This window comes from Caenorhabditis remanei, chromosome II, assembly GCF_010183535.1.
Source record: "Caenorhabditis remanei strain PX506 chromosome II, whole genome shotgun sequence".
Lineage (NCBI taxonomy): Eukaryota > Metazoa > Nematoda > Chromadorea > Rhabditida > Rhabditidae > Caenorhabditis > Caenorhabditis remanei.
The window spans coordinates 4,236,641-4,257,697 of NC_071329.1; the positions used below are offsets into that span (position 1 = coordinate 4,236,641).

The 21,057-nt window shown below is 40.2% G+C and overlaps 1 protein-coding gene across 1 annotated transcript; it reads left to right on the forward strand.

The window, feature by feature from the left end:
• Positions 1-855: 855 nt before the first annotated feature.
• On the forward strand, positions 856-20,979 carry GCK72_004460 (uncharacterized protein; the record flags this gene model as incomplete). Its single annotated transcript, XM_053724693.1, has 8 exons — positions 856-995; positions 1,183-1,483; positions 8,140-8,389; positions 14,721-14,870; positions 15,829-16,620; positions 17,531-17,629; positions 18,545-19,155; positions 20,161-20,979. 8 exons carry the CDS (start codon positions 856-858, stop codon positions 20,977-20,979), a joined length of 3,162 nt encoding a protein of 1,053 aa, XP_053588887.1.
• Positions 20,980-21,057: the final 78 nt, after the last annotated feature.

Here is a 21,057-nt window from a genome sequence, read left to right on the forward strand (position 1 = left end):
TGCATTCCAAATGTAAATGCAAATGTTTCTCCTCTATGTGTGTATATTGTTTTGCTGCATGAATGACTCGAAGATTGGGAGGAGTGAAAGGAGGAGGGGAAGGAATTGATTGTTTTATTCATTTTCTAGCGGACACCAGGAGGGAAAGTGGTTTTCCGAGAGAGAGACTAATAGAGATGGATTAGAGAAGATAGGAATGGCGAAAAAAGCACACAAGGTGGCCTAGAAGTCCAAAACTAGGCCACCGATTGGGAAATTGTGGAAGATTGGAAATTAAGGCAGATAAAGTTGAAAAATTGTGAAAATCGAAGAAAATCGACCGGTGGCCTAGAAATCCAAATTTGGGAAAACTAGTCCCCTCACTCAATTTTCGCTGAAATTATCGAAATAACGCATCAGAGCACCAGAAAACCTTAAAAATACCGAAAATTAGGTCGTGGCCTAGAAATCCAAATTTTGGAAAACTAGTCCCCCGACTCAATTTTTACAGAAATCATCGAAACAAGACATAAGAGTACCAGAAAACTTTAAAAATAGCGAAAATTAGGTCGTGGCCTAGAAATCCAAATTTTTGGAAAACTAGTCCCTCGACTCAATTTTTACAGAAATCATCAAAATAAGGCATCAGAGCACCAGAATACCTTAAAAATAGCGAAAATTAGGTCATGGCCTAGAAATCCAAATTTCGGAAAACTAGTCCGTCAACTCAATTTTTGCTGAAATCATCGAAATAAGGCATCAGAGCACCAGAAAACCTTAAAAATACCGAAAATTAGGTCGTGGCCTAGAAATCCAAATTTTGGAAAACTAGTCCCCCACTACTTTTTTTTTCTAAATTTCTCATTTTTTCAGTGGATGGAAGAAACGTGGCGAAATCCGGCTGCTACTGACGAGAAACACGCGAATCAACGAGCCTACGTCACGTGTAATTACGATATGATCAATCCGAGTAATTGGTTGTTCAGCCATTTTATCGAGGTGCAAAGTGCGAGAAGGTGAGTTTTTGGCTGAAAATAATGAAAAAATCACGAAAAATGAGCCAGAAATGAGCAAAATAGGTTGGTGGCCTAGAAAACCAAATTTTGGATTTCTAGGCCACCGAATTTAAAAAAAATTTTTTGGTTTTTACACCTATTTTTCAAGATTTTCACGAATTTTCGACTCAAAATTTTCGATTTTCAGAGTCTACATCGAACTTCTTTTCAACACACGCGACTGTGACGCCTATCTGAATCCGAAATCATGCAAAGAGACGTTCTCCGTCTACCTGAAACAATTCAATACCTCGCGCCACGGCTCGACAAAAATCGAAAAAGATCGATTCGAGAAGGATATCGATAATTGGAAAAATATCGGACGACTCGCGAGAAGTAACTCGAATATGACCACCGAGACGATTGGAATGGAGATTGAGGCGGATACGAAGATGATTCGAATCGCGTTCGAGGAGCAGGGAATATGCTTGTCGTTGTTGAATGTTAAGGTGAGTTTTGGGGAAAAAATGTTGAAAAAATTAGAAAAATTGAGCCAAAACACTCTAAAAACAGTGAAAATTTCGAATTTTTGCTGAAAAAAGAAGTCTAAAACTCAGATTCCGAGTAGAACGGGTTCGTGGCCTAGTTTTCCAAATTTTGGGTTTCTAGGCCACCGTTGTGAATTTTTAGTAAAACTTCAAAAAACCTCCTATAATCTCAAATTTTTGAAAAAGTTCGGCTTAGGGACTAGTTTTTCCAGAACTAAGAATTTCTAGGCCACCGATTTCAAGTTGTCTATTTTCGCGGAAAGTATTGAAAACTGATTGATTTAGCTTGCGGACTAGTTTTCCAGAATTCGGGTTTCTAGGCCACCGAATTATTTTTGCTATAAAACAAGAATTTCCAGCATTTTTCAAATAGACAAATCTTGGAGGACTAGCTTATCAAATTTTGGATTTCTAAATCATCAAAATTCGAAAAATCGGCCTAAAAACTCAAATTTCTGTGGGAATTCTGCAATGTTTGAGTATGGGGCCTAGTTTTTGAGAATTTGGTTTTCTAGGCCGCGTCATCCTCTTTTATCATAAAACTCTTTGCCTTGTCGTATCTCTGCGGACTAGTTCCCCAAGTTGTGGATTCCTAGTCCATCATATTTTCCAATTCTGAATTTGTGACATATGTACTTGTTACATTTTAATTTCTGAATACTTCCTCCCAATTTCAACTAAGGCCACCAGTCACCAAAACGAACATCTTCTTCTTCTTCTTCTAATATACAATCAACTATGCATAGAATACACGACTCATATGTCATTATGATTCTACGAGAGGAGACACACATATGATGATGTTCACTAATTTCGGGGTGGGGGATACGCATAGGGGGGCCAAATGAGTGTATGATTAGCCGTGTCTCTTTGGAATTCCAAATTTCGACAAAAACGGTAGGGAAGGGACTAGTTTTGGGTTTCTAGGCCATATTAGTTGAGTAGTAATTAGCATACTTACAAACCGGGCCGAAATGGGCCGACACGGGCCGGCTCGTAACTCGCTTCAAACTCAATGTTATGAGCTGAAAAAGATACCAAAATGTAGATCTCAACGAGTTCTATGTCCGTGACCTACTACGGGCCGGATGGCTATTCGTTAATGTGCTGCGGGCCGGGAAAAAGTGCCAAAAAACGCGAAAATGGCCAAAAAAGCCATTCTAGCCCGGCCCGCGGCATATTAACGAATAGCCATCCGGCCCGTAGTAGGTCACGGACATAGAACTCGTTGAGATCTACATTTTGGTATATTTTTCAGCTAATAATATTGAGTTTGAAGCGACTTACGGGCCGGCCCATTTCGGCCCGGTTCGCTAGTATGGTAATTAGTGATGTATTGTTGGTCTTGTAACCTTGTCAGAAGTGAAGAGAAGCCAGAAGTCATGGTCCCCGGGGAGCAATTGAAAAAGAGAAAGAGCAAGGGGTGACAGATTGAAATTTGCATATCTCCCACCATGTTTTGTAGTTTTGAGATGATTTGTGATACATATAGATTGACAGGAGAAGGGGGATGCAAACACGGAGGATTTGGAGATGAGGGAAAATAGTTGCGGAAGGGATCGTTTTCAGTCTCAAATTTGGACTTTGAAGCGGAAATAACAATTTCTGAAGGTTCTGGAAGTCTGGAGCCATTTTCAGCCGAAATTGGACGGAAAGATTCAGAATTTTCGGAAAATTTAGAAGTTCTAGGATTTTGGCAATTTTCAGATCAGTTTTAGGCTGAAATGGGCGAAATTTTCGAAAAAACTCGATTCTCCCAATCAAATGGGCCGTTTTCAGTCAAATTTGGACTGTTTCAAACGATTTTTTGAGAATATCGGCAGTTTTAGACCAATTTTGACTGCTCAAATCTTAATTTTTGAGAAATTTTGCTATAATCTGAATCTCCAGAAAATTCCGCTTCGATCTGTCTAATTTTGGCTGAAAATGAACCATATTGACATGAATTGTGCATAGTTTTCAATTTTTCTGAATCTTCTGAAAATTCTGCGCTGATCCGTGTAATTTTGGCTCTAACCGGTGCAATTTTGAGCTCTTGAAAATTCCGCTTCGATCGCTATATTTTTGGCCAAAAACTGGCCATGTTGAGCCTAGAAATCTCGATTTTCCGATTCTCCTGAAAATTCCGCTTCTATCCGTATATTTCTGACTCAAAACTGTTTGAGGACTAGTTTTCCAACATTTGGATTTCTAGGCCACGATCCGAGATTTCTGAACTTTTTGACCTCTCCTCTTGAAATTGTCCTATTTTCGCAACTCTCTCGAGAATCCATAAGGATCTTCTTCCATATTTTTGTTCAAAAAAAGAGAAGAGGACGCTTCTCTGAAGTGCGATTGTTCACACACCTCCTTCTCAGTTTTTCACAGTCAACCATTTTTGGAGTGGTTTTTGAGACAATCTCTCGCGCTCTTCTCGATATCCAAAAGAGGTGTGAAACACACGTTGAGGATGAATAGGAGAGACCGGAGAGGAGAGCTTCTTGATTGTTTTGTCACCTCGTCTCGCCTCCTCAAGGAGTAGACAAACAAGACGAGAAATCTCGGGGGGATTCCACGTGTCTCACTCAAATAGGTGTCAAATGAGTAGTTGGCAAACTATTTGTTGAGTGACATGAGTCAGAGTGTCAATGTCAACTTTTGAAGAGGGGGCTCTTGTTGCTCCGGTTACCTGGAGCAGGGAGACTGGAACTGTTGATACCGATGGCACGGGATCTTAGGAGACCGGAGCTATGGATTCTGGAAAATTCCTGGAGATTCTGAATCTGAGCTTTGGATTCTTTGAATTCCTGGAAATTCAGACTGTCAGCCGCTGACTCAGAGCTCTGGATCCAGCTCCATTGACTCTGAAGAAGACATATCCTAACTGGAAGTCTTGAGCTCGAGGTGTCGCTTAAAATGGTGATCAGCCTCTAGGCCTCTAACTTTCAGTCTGAAAGTTTCAGAACTGTCTCAGACTCAGGATTCTAAGGCTCCAAGCCTAGAACAGCACTCTCACACCCATATATTTTCCTCCTCCTTATGACAGACATTTTGAGGGGATATGAGGTCATCACACACACACCAACAGACGCTCCTCTTTACGCTTATTGCGCAATAGTTTCTCCGAACATTGAGCAGTATTCGTGTGAGTGTATGTGTTGAAGCAACAGGTGAGAGCCACAACAGTTGGGTGATGGGTGTTGTGACAACTGGTTGTGTGTGTGTTTTATATGATGGGTTATTTGGTATTACATTGAACACAGGAGGAGGCAGAATAGGCAGCAGAAGGAAACAGGGGGGGTTGGGGGATCGAGGAGATGTGGATAGTGGAACTTTGGAGAATTTGGAGCACTGGAACACAAATTTTTTACTAATTTCTCTACTGGGAGGCGCAAATCCGTCTGAAAATGGTAAAACTTGCATCAAAATGATGGGAATCTCATGGTTTTCCAAATCTCCAGAAAATCCTGAACTGATGCATATTATTTTGGCTGAAAATTAACAATTTTTCGAGTTGAATCTATCATTTTCAAAATCTTCGAAACATGTCGATTTTTGACGCCAAAACGTTCAAATTTCATATGATATCCAGTAGATTCTGAATCTTCTTGAAATTCCGCGTCGATTCGTCTATTTTTGGCTGGAAACTGGCTATTCTGGCTGAAAATATCTCTGAATTTCGAGTTTCCTCTTCAAATTCCACTGAAAATGTCCAAAAATCCGGAATTATTCTCGAATATTCCGGAATTTCTGGAATTTTCCGCCTAATCCCAACCTCGATATCTCAAAGTTAGATCTCCATGCAAAACACACTAACTTTTTATGACATATTTGTTCCAATTTTCCATCGTCTCAGTTGTTGTTTTCCACTATGAGATATTACATAATATCTCTCATTCCACGGCATCATAAAAATGTTTGTCGTTTTGATCTACGCATAAAGTATATGCGCGCGCGCCGTCACTTATTTGATAAATTGACGGTAGAGTACGGTATCTCTCGGCGACGATTTCCTTTATATCGATAAAAGGTGTTGGAACCCATTAGTCCAGGCGGTACTACGCATGCCTAATTCGATAATACCTTTGTTGTATTATTACGGGCGGACCGTAGATCGTACGACAAAAGAAACAAGATAGAATTTCCATTTCCCCTAATGGAGGGACCATCCAAACGGGTGTCAGGTGGATGACCTTTCTATGCGTGTGTCGGTATTCAAAAAGCCGCCCGTACATGAGACGGACGGTTTACAATGTTTACCGTAACCATAATTCTATAATGGAATAATGAGTCGGGTCAGCTGGTCTCTCCTCTATTCATCTAGAACAATGATGGTTTTATGATGGTTCTATGAATACTGATTTCGAATTGGAATACATGTTTATGGAGACCATCTGGAAGGCTTTGGAATGGGATTCTGGAGATATCTCATTTGGATTCAAGATGAGTTATGTGCCATCTGGAAGGCTATTTAGAGCTATTTTTAGCCAGAATTTGGTGGAAAGACTCAGAAGCTTATGGAGCTTCTGGAAGTTTGGAGGTTTTAAAGCCATTTTCAGACATAATTTGGTGGAAAGACTCAGAAGCTTATGGAGCTTCTGGAAGTTTGGAGGTTTTAAAGCCATTTTCAGACATAATTGGACAGAAAGACTCGGAAAAAACTTCAGAAGATCTTGGCGATTTTCGGATCAATTTTAGACTGAAATCGAAAAATTTGAAAACTCTGTTTTCCCAATCCAAATGAGCCGTTTTCAGTCAAATTTGGAGTTTTTGAAGCGGATTTTCTCAAAACCGGCCAGTTTTAGACTAATTTTGGCAGATCAAAATCTCATTTTTGGAGAAATTTCGCTATAATCTGAATCTCCAGAAAATTCCGCTTCGATCTGTCTAGTTTTGTCTGAAAATGAACCGTTTTGACAGGAATTGAACCAAGATTTCCATTTTCTTCACATCCAGATGTCCGTCTGTCCGCCGTTCAGTCGGCGCCTAGTCTCCAAGTGTTCACTTTCACTTCTCCTCCCCCCTACTCGATTCTTTTTTGAAGGCGCCGGCGCCTCTTCAAGTATCTAAGCTACCAGCTGGAGCGGCTTCTATGCAAAAAGAGGTGCCGACACATAACATATGTGAAGTGGGGGGGGGGGGGGGGGAAGGAGGACAGGAGTGACGACCACCGCAAGTAGCGCCGTCCGTCATACCAGGTGTGACATGGAACAACTGTTAGATGAGATGAGATGAGGTGGACAAATTGGTGTGAGCGGTGAAGTGATGGCTAGACGGTTTTTGGACGGTCCAGAGTAGCCTAGAACAGCCTATAACCTTCTAGACCATCTAAATGGTCTGAACGGTCTAAACGGTCTGAACGGTCTAAACGGTCTAAACGGTCTAAACTGTCAAAACGGTCTGAACGGTCTAAACGGTATGAACGGTCTAAACGGTCTAAACGGTCTAAACTGTCAAAACGGTATGAACGGTCTAAACGGTTTGGAAGACCTCCAAGGAACTTTTAGTACCGGGACATCCGGACCCTCGGACACACAGATCCTCTATAAATGTCAGAAAGCCTGCTAATGGATATCCAAAAAGTCTGAAACCGTTCTAAACGGACATTCGGACTCACAGACCCACAGACATTCATATGGTGAAGACTCTGGCCCTGTTAACTGTCCTAGACGATCATAAAAAGTCTGAAACCGGACATCTGGACGCACAGACACACAGATCTTTAAGATCTCTTTATTATTCCCACTAGACAAACAGTTACACATTCAACTTTGTGTCATCTTGTCTAAAGGAGTCTGAAGACCCAATTCTCCAATTTGCATTTCAATAGAAATGTAGAAGTTTGACCTTCCTTCCTCTCCAAATGATCAGTTTTGTTGCGGTTTTGATGGGAAAATCGAAAATCGAGCGAACTTTTGTGTTTCTTCTGAAGAAACCAAAAAACAAGAGGTGACACCGCCCTTTGATTTGGAACGGAATGGATGGGGAATGGACACAGGAAGTCATTGAAAAGGGGGCTTTCGGAATTCATAAAAAACGGAAAAAGAAGGGAAAGAGGTTAATAATGGGATACGGAAGGAAGACATGATATATGTACACATTGGTATAGAGAGATGAGATTTGAATAAGTTTTTGGCTGAAAATGAGAAAAAATGGCGATTTTTGAGCTTTAAAATCGACGAAAAATTGAGAGAAATCGAGGATTTTTGACTGAAAAAGCAGGAGTCATGAAACCCGAGATAAATTGAAATTTGACTGAAAATGGATGAAGAATAGCCAAAAATTGACTACATTTATGAAATGTATGAAATTTCCCACAATTTTTCACCGTAATTGGTTTCAGACGTGATCGTACTGACATTTGGCTGAAATTTTCAAATTTTGAAGTTTCTGAAAAAAAAGCTGATTCTTGCCGAAAAATATATCGAAAATTTATAAAAACGGCTGAAAATTGACTGAAATCGCTGAGATTTTCAAAATTTTTGAGAAAATTGGCTTAAAAATCACTATCAGACAATAAAAAAGATATTTTTATTATAAAAAACCCTGAAAAGATCTCAAAAAATACGTTTTTACCATCTAAAATCTGAAAATTTTATATATTTTTTAACCAAAAATGCATTTTTCTACATTTCCAGATCTACTACCGCATCTGCGACGAGTTCACCGACCAACTCGTCCATTTCCGTCCACAAGTCACCGGACCGAAAGAGACTGATATGGTACGAATGAACGGAACATGCATTCCGAATGCCTCTCGTAAAATTGCGGGAGTCGATTTGATTGGACTGTGTATGTCGACTGGAAGTGGAATTAAAACGTCCGGAGAGTGCGTTTGTGATAGTGGATACTCGCAGATTGCCGATTCGAATGGAGCACGGTGTGAGAGTGAGTTATTTCGAATTATTTCGGGTTTGGGATATGGAAAATTGGGGGAAAGTCGTGAAAATTCGGTCAAAATAGACCAAAAATGAGGAAATTTCGACTAAAAATTGAAAAAAAAAAACGCCAACGTCACGCCAGTCATGAAAATTTGCGGTTTCTTCTCCCAAAAACTGCTAATTTTCGCCTTGAAAGGTGTCGTGGAGCATTCTGGTTGTTTCTGGAACGTTCTTGATGATTCTGGATTATTTTGACGTCTTCTGAAATCTATTTAAGCTTTCTAAAGTCATCTGGAGCCGCTAGAAGCCTTTTCGCGTGTTCATGAGCATTTGGAGCATTCTGGAGCATCGTAGATGATTTTGAAGTATTTTGACGCCTTCTGGAGTTTTATGAAAGCTTCCTTATTGATTGGGAGCCTACTGACGTCTTCTAGAGCCTTCTGGAGCCTTCTGAATCATTTGGGAGCCTGTTGACGTCTTCTAGAGCCTTCCGGCGCATTTTATCGTTTTTGGACTAATTTTGCATCTTTTGAGCAATTTTAAGTCTATTTCACGCCTCCTGACGTCTTTTAGACCATTTTGGAGCATCCTAGATGATTCTGGTGCAGTTTGACGTCTTCTGGAGCCGTCTGGAGCCTGCTGACGTCTTCTGAAACCTGCTAGAAGCCTGAAAGAAGCTTTTGAAAGTAATCTGGAGCATTTTATCGTTTTTGGACTAATTTTGCATCTTCTTGAGCAATTTTGGAGCATTTTCGAACATTTTGAAGCCTTCAGAAGCTTCCAGATTCCTAGGAACGTCTTCTGATTCAAATTCAGAATCCGCTTCGTTTCAGAAGTCAACAGGGTCTCTTCCCATGAATTGACAATATTTTTTGTAGTCTAGAGCTCATTTCTCCCTTTTGAATAGATCTTCTCCATGCTCGAATAGCTGATTTCTCCTTTGTTCTAAGCACACCTTGTTCTAATTCTCTCCGAACCTCCCCCTAATTGCCTGTTTTTCCATGTGTTAGGGGTCACCTTAACCCATCGGACCGTGATAGTTTTTGACGGGGGGAGTACTGTAGTTGTGGATGATGACTTGACATGACATGCAAGTTATTGTAATTATTAATTATTAGTATTAGTCGGTTTCGTGGTATTGTTATTGGGGAATAACGGACGGGAAGGGATGGATAGGACAATAGAAAAGAAATTGACATGGAAGGAGATTTTCCGGAGCATTTCTAAAGGTTCGGGATACTGTAGGATACTGTCAATATTTGCTATACATTAGAAACCTGGAAAGAATCGGGCGTATCGGGGTACTGTAGATGGTAACTTTTGAAATTTTTGGATAAATTAGGGAGATCAGATCTTCAGATCATTAGTTTTTGAACCGTTTTTAGATGCGAACCAAGTTTTGGGACATCCGGACGAACAGATCCACAGATCAGTAGTTTTTGAACCGTTTTTGTGGTTTTTGGCTCAAAATTTGGCTTTTTGGACATCCGGACACTTAGACGGATTAAAAATTTTGATTTTTTCGCTATTTTTAAGGTTAAAAACGTTCAAAATCAGTTTTTGTGACATCCGGAAGTACAAACAGACAGGTAGACAAAGTTTTGTGGACATCTGGACACTTTTTGTGGTTTTTAGAGGCAATTTTAACATATTTTTGATTTGAACTAAGTTTAGGGACATCCGGACATCTGGACACTCTGACGGATTGAAAAAGTTTAAATTTTTCGTGATTTTTAAAGTTAAAATAATTGAAAATCATGTTTTAAGACATCCGGACATCTGGACAGTCAAATGGACATGATTCTTAAAGTTAAAATTGTTGAATTTGACTGAAAAGCAAGTTTTGAGGCATCCAGACATTCCGACAGATTCACATTTTTTGAAATTCAGTTTTAAAGAACTTTTGGACATCCAACCACATTGAATGATATCTGGAAATTTGGATTTGAAAAATCCTCTTTTTCTGGAAAAATTGAATTTTTCGCGGTTTTTAAGTTAAAATCGTTAAATTTGACTAAAAATCAGGTTTTGAGACATCCGGACATACAGACAAACATCCGGACATTCCGACAGATTCACATTTTTTGAAATTCAGTTTTAAAGAACTTTTGGACATCCAACCACATCGAATGATATCTGGAAATTTTTCGCAAGATTTTTTCTGGAAAAATTGAATTTTGATCTACCGATGACTACAGTACCCCGCCGACGCCCCCTGCTGTTTCTCATACACGACACTAGATTAAAATCTAAAAGGAAGTTACGTGTGCTTAGATTTCTATCTCCTTCTTCCTAATAGATCATAATCTGAATACTCAGAAGTAGTAATAGTAGTAATTACTAATCTGAACATGATCGATTCATTTTTCGAAATTAATTCGAAAATGTTTCAAAAAGTCGCCCCATATGGCCTTTAGAATACATAATTTTAACGACTTGGTGCCATACGGAGTCTCTTTTTAATCCGAGCCGCCCGCCGTCCGTGATTATGCAGTCAGCACACAGGCAGAGAGAGAGAGTCGTAAAAACCAATTAGGATCGGCTCGACGGGGGATCGAGAGATAATTACAGATCTCGGGACGGCACATACGGGATTGAGTAATAAGTTATGGTCTGGGAAAGTCAAAGGACCAGAGGGTCTGTCGGTGCGTCCGGATGTCCTGAGAGTAGCAATGAGGTGTTAGAAAGCGTCCAGAGCCGATTATTTGGACTCTAGGTGTACTGTAGATTTGGTAAAGGACACATTTTGGCCAGTTTTGGAGCTATTTTGGTCATTTTAAGTCAGCATTTGATCATTTTAAGCAAAAAATTGATCATTTTAAGCCAAAATTTGATCATTTTAAGCCAATTTTGATCATTTTAAGCCAAAATTTGTTCATTTTAAGCCAAAATTTGATAATTTTATGCCTATTTTGATCATTTTAAGCTTATTTTGATCATTTTAAGCCAAAATGTGATAATTTTAAGCCGAAAATTGACCATTTTAGACCAAAATTTGATAATTTTAAACCGCAATTTGATCATTTTCAGCCAAAATTTGTTTAATTGAAGCCAAAATTTGATAATTTTATGCCTATTTTGATCATTTTAAGTCTAATTTTGATCATTTTATGCCTAGATTTGATCATTTTAAGCCAAAATTTGATAATTTTAAGCTTATTTTGATCATTTTAAGCTTATTTTGATCATTTTAAACCAAAATTGATCATTTTGAGCAGAAAATTGACCATTTTACACCAAAATTGATCATTTTGAGCAGAAAATTGATCATTTTGAGCAGAAAATTGACCATTTTACACCAAAATTTGATAATTTTAAGCCTATTTTGATAATTTTAAGCCTATTTTGAATCATAGGTGTTCAGAATCCTGGAGTCCAGCTTGTTTTGTTTTAGAGAAATTTGATGAGGGTGGTGATAGTTCGGGAAAAAGTGGAGAAAATGTTTTTCCACTTTTTAATATTAAATTTCTTTGAAATTAACCAAAAATTTGATCATTTTAAGCTTAAATAGCTTCTAGGGCCACTTAAGTCTGATTTAGTGGAAAACAGTCGTCTTTTTTTTTAATACTTATTTTTGCTGAAATTCGAGAGTTTTATACCACATTTGGAAATATCGGATTTCGAGTCTAAAAATGTAATTTTAGACGATTTCGACCGGTTTTGAGCCAAGTGTTGACGATTTCAATCTGCCTTTTGACCTTTCCTGTCATCACCTCTAGTCCTTTTTTGCTAATCGAATTGACAGATGCTTCCGATAGATATATCCTATCGAAGGACGGGGGGTGTCAATTGTAGCGGTCACTTGAAAAGAAGACCGTGTTGGTTCACCTGGAGGCTATCAAGCTGCACCCATGCGCATCTCCTTATTGACAATTAGGAATGGTGGGATATTGGGGTGTTGACAAGTGGGGGGATCGGATTTGAATTTAGAGAAAAAGTGTTTTTTTTAGTGGAAAATGGAGGAAAACTGGCTGAAAATTGATCAAATTTATAGAATTCCTCACATTTTTTGACCGTAATTGGTCCCAGGCTGAAAATATCAATTCTTAGCAGTTTTTGGAGTATGTTTACAGCCAATTTAACTCATTTTATTCGGTTTTTGTGACAAATTTCAATCATAGATGGTTTTTGGCTGAAAAATGATTGAAAATTGACAAAAATCAATGAAAACTCGATGAATTTCAGACAAAATTGGTCAATTTCATGATTTTTTTCGCCATATTCAATTTTCTTGTTAAATCAGTCAATGCTATGCTAAATTCCAGTCAAAATCGAGAAATTTTGAGCTGAAACTGTCAAAAGCTAATTGGGATGACTTAATTGGTCCCAGAAGTAATCCTACTGACATTTGGCTGAAAATATCAATTTTTGAAGTTTTGAGCCAAAAATGTTCGAAAATTGACACAAATCCATCAAAACCCAACGAATTTTAGCCAAAATCGGTTAATTCCATGATTTTTCCATTCAAAATCGAAAAGTTTTGAGCTGAAACTTTGAAAAGCTAATTGGGATGAGTTTCTAACTATTTAATTAGTCCCCCTAATTGCCCTTCCAATTTAGACCATTGCTAATAATAGAGCCTTTCTTATTTCATCTAGTTATACATCTTCCATATCCCCAATGGGATATGAGAAGGCTCTCCCGCCGCTAATTTTCAATTTGACAACACACCCCCGCCAGGAGTGCTAATCGAATTTGGGTTCACTCACGACGACGAATTTCTGAATTATAGGAACATGAGATGACCTTTTTATGATGACTTGGGGACCATCTATTTCCTTCTTTTTTCCGCCGGAACAAATACGATTGCGCAAGAAAAAGAATATAGAGTTGTGACAAATTGATATGACATTGATAAGAATAGAGATATATGTGTCGGAAACATCAAATGGCGGGAAGACGATGCAATATCATTATCTGTGAATGGAGATAGTTTATGATGATGAGGGGAGAAAAGGGGAATAGAGAATATAAAAATGAATAAAAATAGATGGATTATGAGGGATTGAGATTGAAAAAATTGAAAGATAAGGGTTTGGAATAAGTTGGAAATGAACTCAGGATGGCCCAAACCACCCGAAAAGGTCAGAACGGCTCTACCCCCTAAAATCGGTCAAAATCTGTCAAATTCGATCTAGAACGGTCTGAAATTATCCGAAAATATCCGAGCGGCAGTCTAACTAGGGAAACCCTTCAGTTTGGAGTTATGAGACGTGACTTGTATCGTTGGAAAGCTGAGAAAACGCTGATTCCAAATATATATTCAGTTTTTGCCCTCGAGGCCTGGTGTTCGAGAAAAACAAAGCCAAAGTTTGGTCGATATTTTTCACACTTTGACCTTGTTTTTCTCGAATACCAGACCTCGAGGGAAAAAACTGAATATACATTTGGGATCGGTGTTTTCTTAGCTTTCCAATGATATTGGTCACGTCTCATAACTCCACGGTCACCGGGAAGGCGATATAAAACCGTTATCGAGGATCCGGGCGGTATGGAACTTTCTAAACTGTCTGTGATTGCCGTCCAGCTGCCTCAAAGTGGTTCGGAGTAACTTGGTTGTCTCCTTACTATCTGAGTGTTCAAATTCTTTTGAATGACAGCCGAAAAGTTAGAGCGGTCCTGTAATGATTTCAATATGTCTTCTCGAACTCTTCTGTGCTCCGTACGAAAACATACATCTCTGACCCAAAGAAAGCCATTTTCTTCTCCGTGTTCAATCGAATTGCAATTGTTTTCTTTGTGTCTCCCACGGGGGTCGGTCCTTCATAAATATCGTCAGAGCATCATTAACAGTCGTATTCATTTCCCACATTAAAGCGGTTCTATTGTTTTATTTGACCCCTTCTTCTTCATCTCGGTGCCGCCCGAGAAGCGCCTCGCATGCCTTCAAAAAAGGAATACCGCCCGTTTTCCCCCTCGGCTTCTCATCTGTTTGTTTGTGTGTGTGTGTGCTACCGGGGAGGCTGTGATAATCCCATTTACCCCAGTGTCAAGTGGTTAGCCGGTCGGCATGCGCTGAGGGACAGACGGCTGACGACAGGTGCACCATTACTGAGAACAATTTGAAATTGGGGGCGAGGGGTGTCGTAAAACCATTTCTCGAATAGAATCAGACAATGGTGAGAGATGATCCAAGTCAAACACACCTGGAATGGAGGAGAGGTGTAATAAAATTAAATCCCCCCGCCGTCGGTATCTTTTTTGAAACAGAGCCGCCGCCCGACCACGGATTACATGGGATACATAGCAATTGAGACTGTTTACCTCTACCTATCACCTAACACAGAAGGGACCACGTTTTTGACTAGTTTTTTTTAAATCAAAAAACTCATTTTCAGGCTGCCCACCAAACACGTACAAACCAAAAGGACAATCGCTGTGCAAACCGTGCCCGGTGAACTCGATTTCCGGTGAAGCCGCAAGCTCGTGTCGATGTGTCAATGGATATTTTAGAGCGGAGGATGAGTTGATCTCGCAGCCGTGTTCTCGTAAGTTTCAGCGTTTTTTAATGTAGAAATTGAAAAAAAAAACCGTGGCAACTAGAAACCCCGCAGATTTGAAAAACTAGTCCCTGGACTAGTTTTCTTCAAAAATCAAAGAACATTGGTAGCCTAGAAATTCCAGACTCGAAAAACTAGTCCCTGTGTGTTTTGAGTTTCAAAAAACATAAGGGACTAGTTTCTCAAATGGTCGATTTCTAGGTCATCAATTTTCTTTTACAGCCTCAAAGTCGTGGGGGACTAGTTTTCTCGGTGTTCGGGTTTCTAGGCCACCAAATTTTGTGTTTCCTGCGTCGTCATTTTTGCTGAAAAAAACCGAAAAACTGAAGGTTTTCATGCAGAAAATCCTGGAGGGACTAGCTTTCTCAAATTTGGAGTTCTAGGTCGTCAATTACATTTCTATGAAAACGTGGCCTAGAAAACTTCAAAATATGAAAGTTTGACTCTCATAAAATCACTAAGGACTAGTTTTCTCATATCTAGAGTTTCTAGGCCATCAATTTTTGGCCGAATTTGAACATTTTGGTGGCCTAGAATCCCCTAAAAACTAGTCTCTTGACAACAACTTTCTCATGTTTTGATTTCCTAGGGTATTGTTTGTTGAAAATGTTAAAAATGGTGGCCTAGAAATATCGAAAATGGAAAAACTAGTCCCCGAATTATTGAGACTAAAAAAGAACGGCGGACTAACTTTTAATTTTAGCTCTCCTAGGCCACCGATCATTTAAAAGTGTGGAAAATTGGTGGCCTAGAAAATCCCTTCGTTCAAGGACTAGTCTTCTCATTTTTACAGTTTTTAGGTCGCTAATTTTCACCTATTTTTTCGAAGAAAAAAAATTTTGATGGCCTAGAAACCCGAAAAATGGGAAACTAGTCCACAGATTTGAAAAATCATCCTAGGCGCCCAGTTTCACCTACACGTTCACTAACTTTCCCTTATTTTCAGAACCACCCTCCCGACCGATCAAACTCGTCGCCACCGCCATCACCGCCTCGTCTGCTCGTCTCTCATGGAACGAACCGTCAAGTCTTGGAGGTCGCCCTGAAATTTGGTATGAAGTACGATGCTCCTCGTCGGCTCGTGGAGAGTGTGGAGCCGTTGTTATCAGTCCGGCCGACAAGAGACTCTCGACAAGATCTGTGCAAATAAATGGACTACGACCCGCATCGGATTACACGTTCCTAGTATTCGCCAGGAATAAAGTGTCGAGTGAAATTGGGGGCGGAGCCGAGAAGAGTGCTGTAATCGATTTGAGAACGAGATCAGAGGAGGAAGATGTGCCGCCTGTTAGCCATTTGAGAGTAGACGCCTCCCAATCGGATGGTGTCACGATAGCGTGGAGTACCGCCGATTCAGATGTGACGGATTTTGAAATAGAAGTTCGGCCGGCTATTGTAAAGCCACGCGCGTTTGAAACTCGACATGTCAATATGACATATACTACGTTCATCGGATTGAGACACGATACAGTATACCAGTTTCGTGTTCGAGTGAAAGATGATCTACGATGGAGTCAATCTATCAGTTATCAAGTCGGCCGGGGATTGGTTAGCTCCGCCCCCTCTGAGGAGTTGGGAGAGAGCCAGTTTTTAAATCAGACTGGAAGTGCTCTACTCATTATAATCGCACTGATATTAGTCGTCATCGCCGTCGCACTTTGTATGATTGTGGTGCAGAAGAAATCGAAGAATCGAAAACAGATGAGCGATTTGGATGTGTTGGACACGTATAAGCAAGGTACGGTTTTGTTGAAAATTTTATGCTGAAAATGGGAATTGAGGGAAAATGAGAGAAAAATGATGAAAAAAGGGCTGAAAATGCGAATTTTTTTTTGAAAAACGAGTGAAAATTGGGATATTCTGCAAATCTGGACATCTGGACATTCGGACACACATCCAGATTGAACTATTTTGAAAATCCGGACATTTGGACACACAGACAGACAGACAGACATCTTTTTTTTTTGAAAATTTTGGAAATACTGTTTTTTTTTTCGAAAAATGTTGGATTTTTCGAATTTTTCGGATATTTGGACATTCTCGGAAATCTGGATAAACAGACAAAAAGACAGACGTTCGGACATCCGGATATCCGGACATTTGGACCGACAGATAGATAGAAAGACATCCGGATAAATGCAGAAAATCTGAAATTTTAGAAATTTCTCAGTTTTGACCGTAATATTTCGGATTTTTTCAAATTTTCACAAAATTTAAATATTCTCGGACATCCGGACGGACTGACATCTGGACAGACAGGCGGACATCCGGATATCCGGACGGACAGACAGACAGACTTGAGATTTTTGGACATCTGGACGTACATACAGACGTCTATCAAAAATTGATAATTTCGAGCTCAAAAACCGTCTGATTCTGGGGTTTTAAGACATCCGGACATCTAGACACACAGACAGACAAATTATTGAAATTCAGCGATTTTTCCCAATTTTCAGTCAATTTTCCCATTTTTCTCTCAATTTTCCCCAAAAAATCTCCAAAAGCGTCTCTTTTGTGGTGGTGATTAGTGGTGGTTGTGGTGGTCTCCCCAGTTCTTTTTTCGGGATATTAGCTTATTTATTTTTTGGCCCCGCCCCCTTTTTAGACCATTCAGATTCAGGACTCCGCCCCCATCTTGTCAATTTCAGATTCAATGACACCGGACTATCACACGACATCAAGACATCATCATCAACACGGAAATGTTCCGGCGAATCTCCACGAACAACTTCGATCGACGACAAAGTGTAAGGCTGGCTGGCGTGCCGTTGGGCGCGTTTTTTTTTGAGTAGATTGCATTCTTTTTTTGGTTGAAATGATTGCGTTTTGGCCCCCTTCTTCTATATGTATTTATTAGGTGCTTTTAGTGGTTTTTTTTGGTTTTTTGAATATATTTTTGCCCTGGGAAATTGATTTCTGGAGATTTTGGGATTCAGAAGATTCGGGCTTGAAATTGGAATTTTTCGGGGGTTTTTTTTTTTGAAAACCGTGACAAAAACTAACATTTTGAGGTCTTTAACAAAAATTTGAGCATTTCGGCAGTTTTTTTTTCGGAAAAAAGTCACGTTTTTTCGAGTTTTGGAGCATTTTGTCAGAGTTCTGGACATTCGGACATGTAGACACACAGACAGGCATGCTTTTAAGGACATCCGGACATACAAACACACAGATCACCTTCAGAATTAAAAAACTTATTTCGGAAGTCACATTATTTTGGTATTTTCTGAGAATGCGGAAATCCGGATAATCGGACATACAGACAGACTTGAATTGAAAAGTTAGGTGGACATCCGGACATACAGATGCACATACCGACATTGAGTTTCGTTTGGCCGGAAAATTTCGGATTTTTACAAAATTTTCACGAAATTCAGACATTTTTGGACATCCGGACGAACTGACATCTTGGCAGACAGTCGAACATACAAAGGTCTGAGAATTCGGAGAAATAACTGTCAAAAATGACAAAAAATCGTACTTTTTTGAGATATTTTTAGAAAATTTTAGAAAATTTTGAAAATCCGCTAAATTTTTGGCCCATCGAAGCTTCTGAACCCCTTCTGAATCCCAGAATTCCGGAATTCCAAAAATCACATTTTTTACTTCTAAAGTGTCCAAATCCCCATTCTCTCCACATTAATCACAATTTTTCATCTTTTCAGTAAACGCTCCACTCATTCCCTCATTCGGCTCACCAATCTCTCAACCACCTCCTTATTACGGTGGCGTCCATTCGGGTACCTCAGGAAAATACAAGACATACGTGGATCCGACGACGTATGAGGATCCATATCAGGCACTCATCGAATTCACATTCGACATCTCCCCAAACGACGTCTTCATCACTCAAGTCATCGGTGGTGGCGAGTTTGGCGACGTGTGTCTTGGCGGACTCTCCCGGAACTCTCCGGCTGCAGCCAAATGGGGAGCTACAGTACCCCGTGGAGGGGGCGGAGCCTCTGAACAGTATGAGACTGTCGCTATCAAGACGCTGAAATCGGGAAGCAGTGCGAAGGCGAAAGCGGAATTCCTGACGGAAGCCACTATCATGGGACAATTCTCTCATCCGAATGTGATTCGATTGATTGGAGTGGTGACGTCATCGGAGCCGGTGATGATTGTCGCCGAGTACATGGCCAACGGATCACTAGATCAATTCCTGAGGAGTGCAGATCAACGAGGAGAGAAAGTCGCTTGGGAGAAGATTACGGAGATGTTGTACGGAATTGCGTCAGGAATGAAGTATTTGACAGATATGGGTTATGTGCATAGGGTGAGTTTTGATGGGAAATGGGACATCCGGATACCCGGACACACCTACAGACCGAGAAGACTGATTTTTCTGTAGATTTTAGTCAAAAAACAGAATTCAAGAGCATTTTGAACGTTTTTGAGAGAAAAATGGGAAAGATTGACATCCGGACACGCGGACACACCGATAGACAAAACAGAAAACTCAATTTTTCGATGAAAACGTGGACATTCGGACATCTGGACACACTTACAGAGCGAAACGACCTTTTTGATTTTTCTGAAAATTGTAGTCCTCCGACAATGGAATTTATGAATTCGTGGCCTAGAAAAACGCTAAATTTGATATTTTGATGAGAATACAGACATCCGGACATTTGGACATACCGACTGACATAATTTTAATGAAAAATATCCTCAAAATCTCAATTTCTGAAATCGTGGCCTAGAATCCGACTTTTTGTAAAGTTAGGCCACGTGACAACGACTATTCTGAATGTCACAAAACATGCGGACATCCAAACAAACAGATTTTTGGATTCGTGGCCTAGAATCCTACTTTATGGAAAAACTAGGCCACGAGACAAGAATTTCGAAAAATTCGATTGTAATTGAGGACATCCGGACATTCGGAAAGGCCGACAGACTTATGAGAAGACTTTTTCCAAAGTTTGACTCGAAAATATCTTTTTTTTGAATTTGTGGCCTAGAAAAAACTCGGCCATGCTCGGTGAGTTTTCGAGTGTAAAGCCTCGAGAAAAATCTCGAAAAAAATGAGACATCTGGACATTCGGACACACAGACATATATCCGGATGAACTGACAAATAGATAGATATAGACTCGTTTGAACTCTTTCGGATATCCGGACATTTGGACATACAGACAGACAAAAATTTCGAAAATTATATAAAAAATTGATAATTTTGAGCTCAAAAACAGTCCGAATCGGAGTTTTAAGACATCCGGACATACAGACAGACATCTATAATTATATACAAAGCAGCTAATTTGTGCCTTTTTTCCAGGATCTGGCAGCTCGAAACGTGCTTCTCGACCAAGAACTTCGTTGTAAAATAGCGGATTTCGGTTTGTCGCGTGGCGTCCGTTCAGAAGGCACCTCAATCGAACCAGAGTACACAACGAACGGTGGAAAGATTCCAGTGAGATGGACTGCTCCAGAAGCGATCACTCATCGGAAATTCACACCGTCCTCCGACGTCTGGTCATTCGGTGTCGTCATTTGGGAAGTTTGTTCATTCGGCGAACGGCCCTATTGGGATTGGACGAATCAGAAAGTGATAAGCGAGGTGATGATTGGATACCGATTGCCGCCTCCGATGGATTGTCCGATGGGTTTGTATCGGGTGGCGCAGTGGTGTTGGAAGATGGAACGACACGAGAGGCCGACGTTTACTCAGTTGTTGGCTACATTCCATAAATATATACTCCAACCCGCACTGATTGAGCAGGACCTCGGAGAGCTCCCACGACGGGTTATGAGCCAAGCGACATTGGGTTACGGTAGTGTGGTACCCACACCGCCGAGCAGTGCCGCACCGATGCCGTCGCTCGATGATTTCCTGCGACAAATCGGGTTGAATCACGTTTATGGGAAACTTGTGTCCAATAATATTCACTCGGTTAGTGACTTGGCTGCCACGTCACACTTGGATCTGCTGGCGTGTGGACTCATCTCCCCGGAATGTTCGATTGTTAGAGATGGACTCAATGGGAGAATTGGGACGACACCTCCATCATCATCATCTGGATCGAATGGAACAATCCACGCGACGACACGTGGAACACGTACCACACGACCCAGGGAGGAGGGATTCTTTGTGTAGAAACTCGAAGAGTTTTGGGGATTTGGTGGAAGAGTTTTATTTCTAGGCCACGCTTGTTTTTAGATCAGATTAACCTGA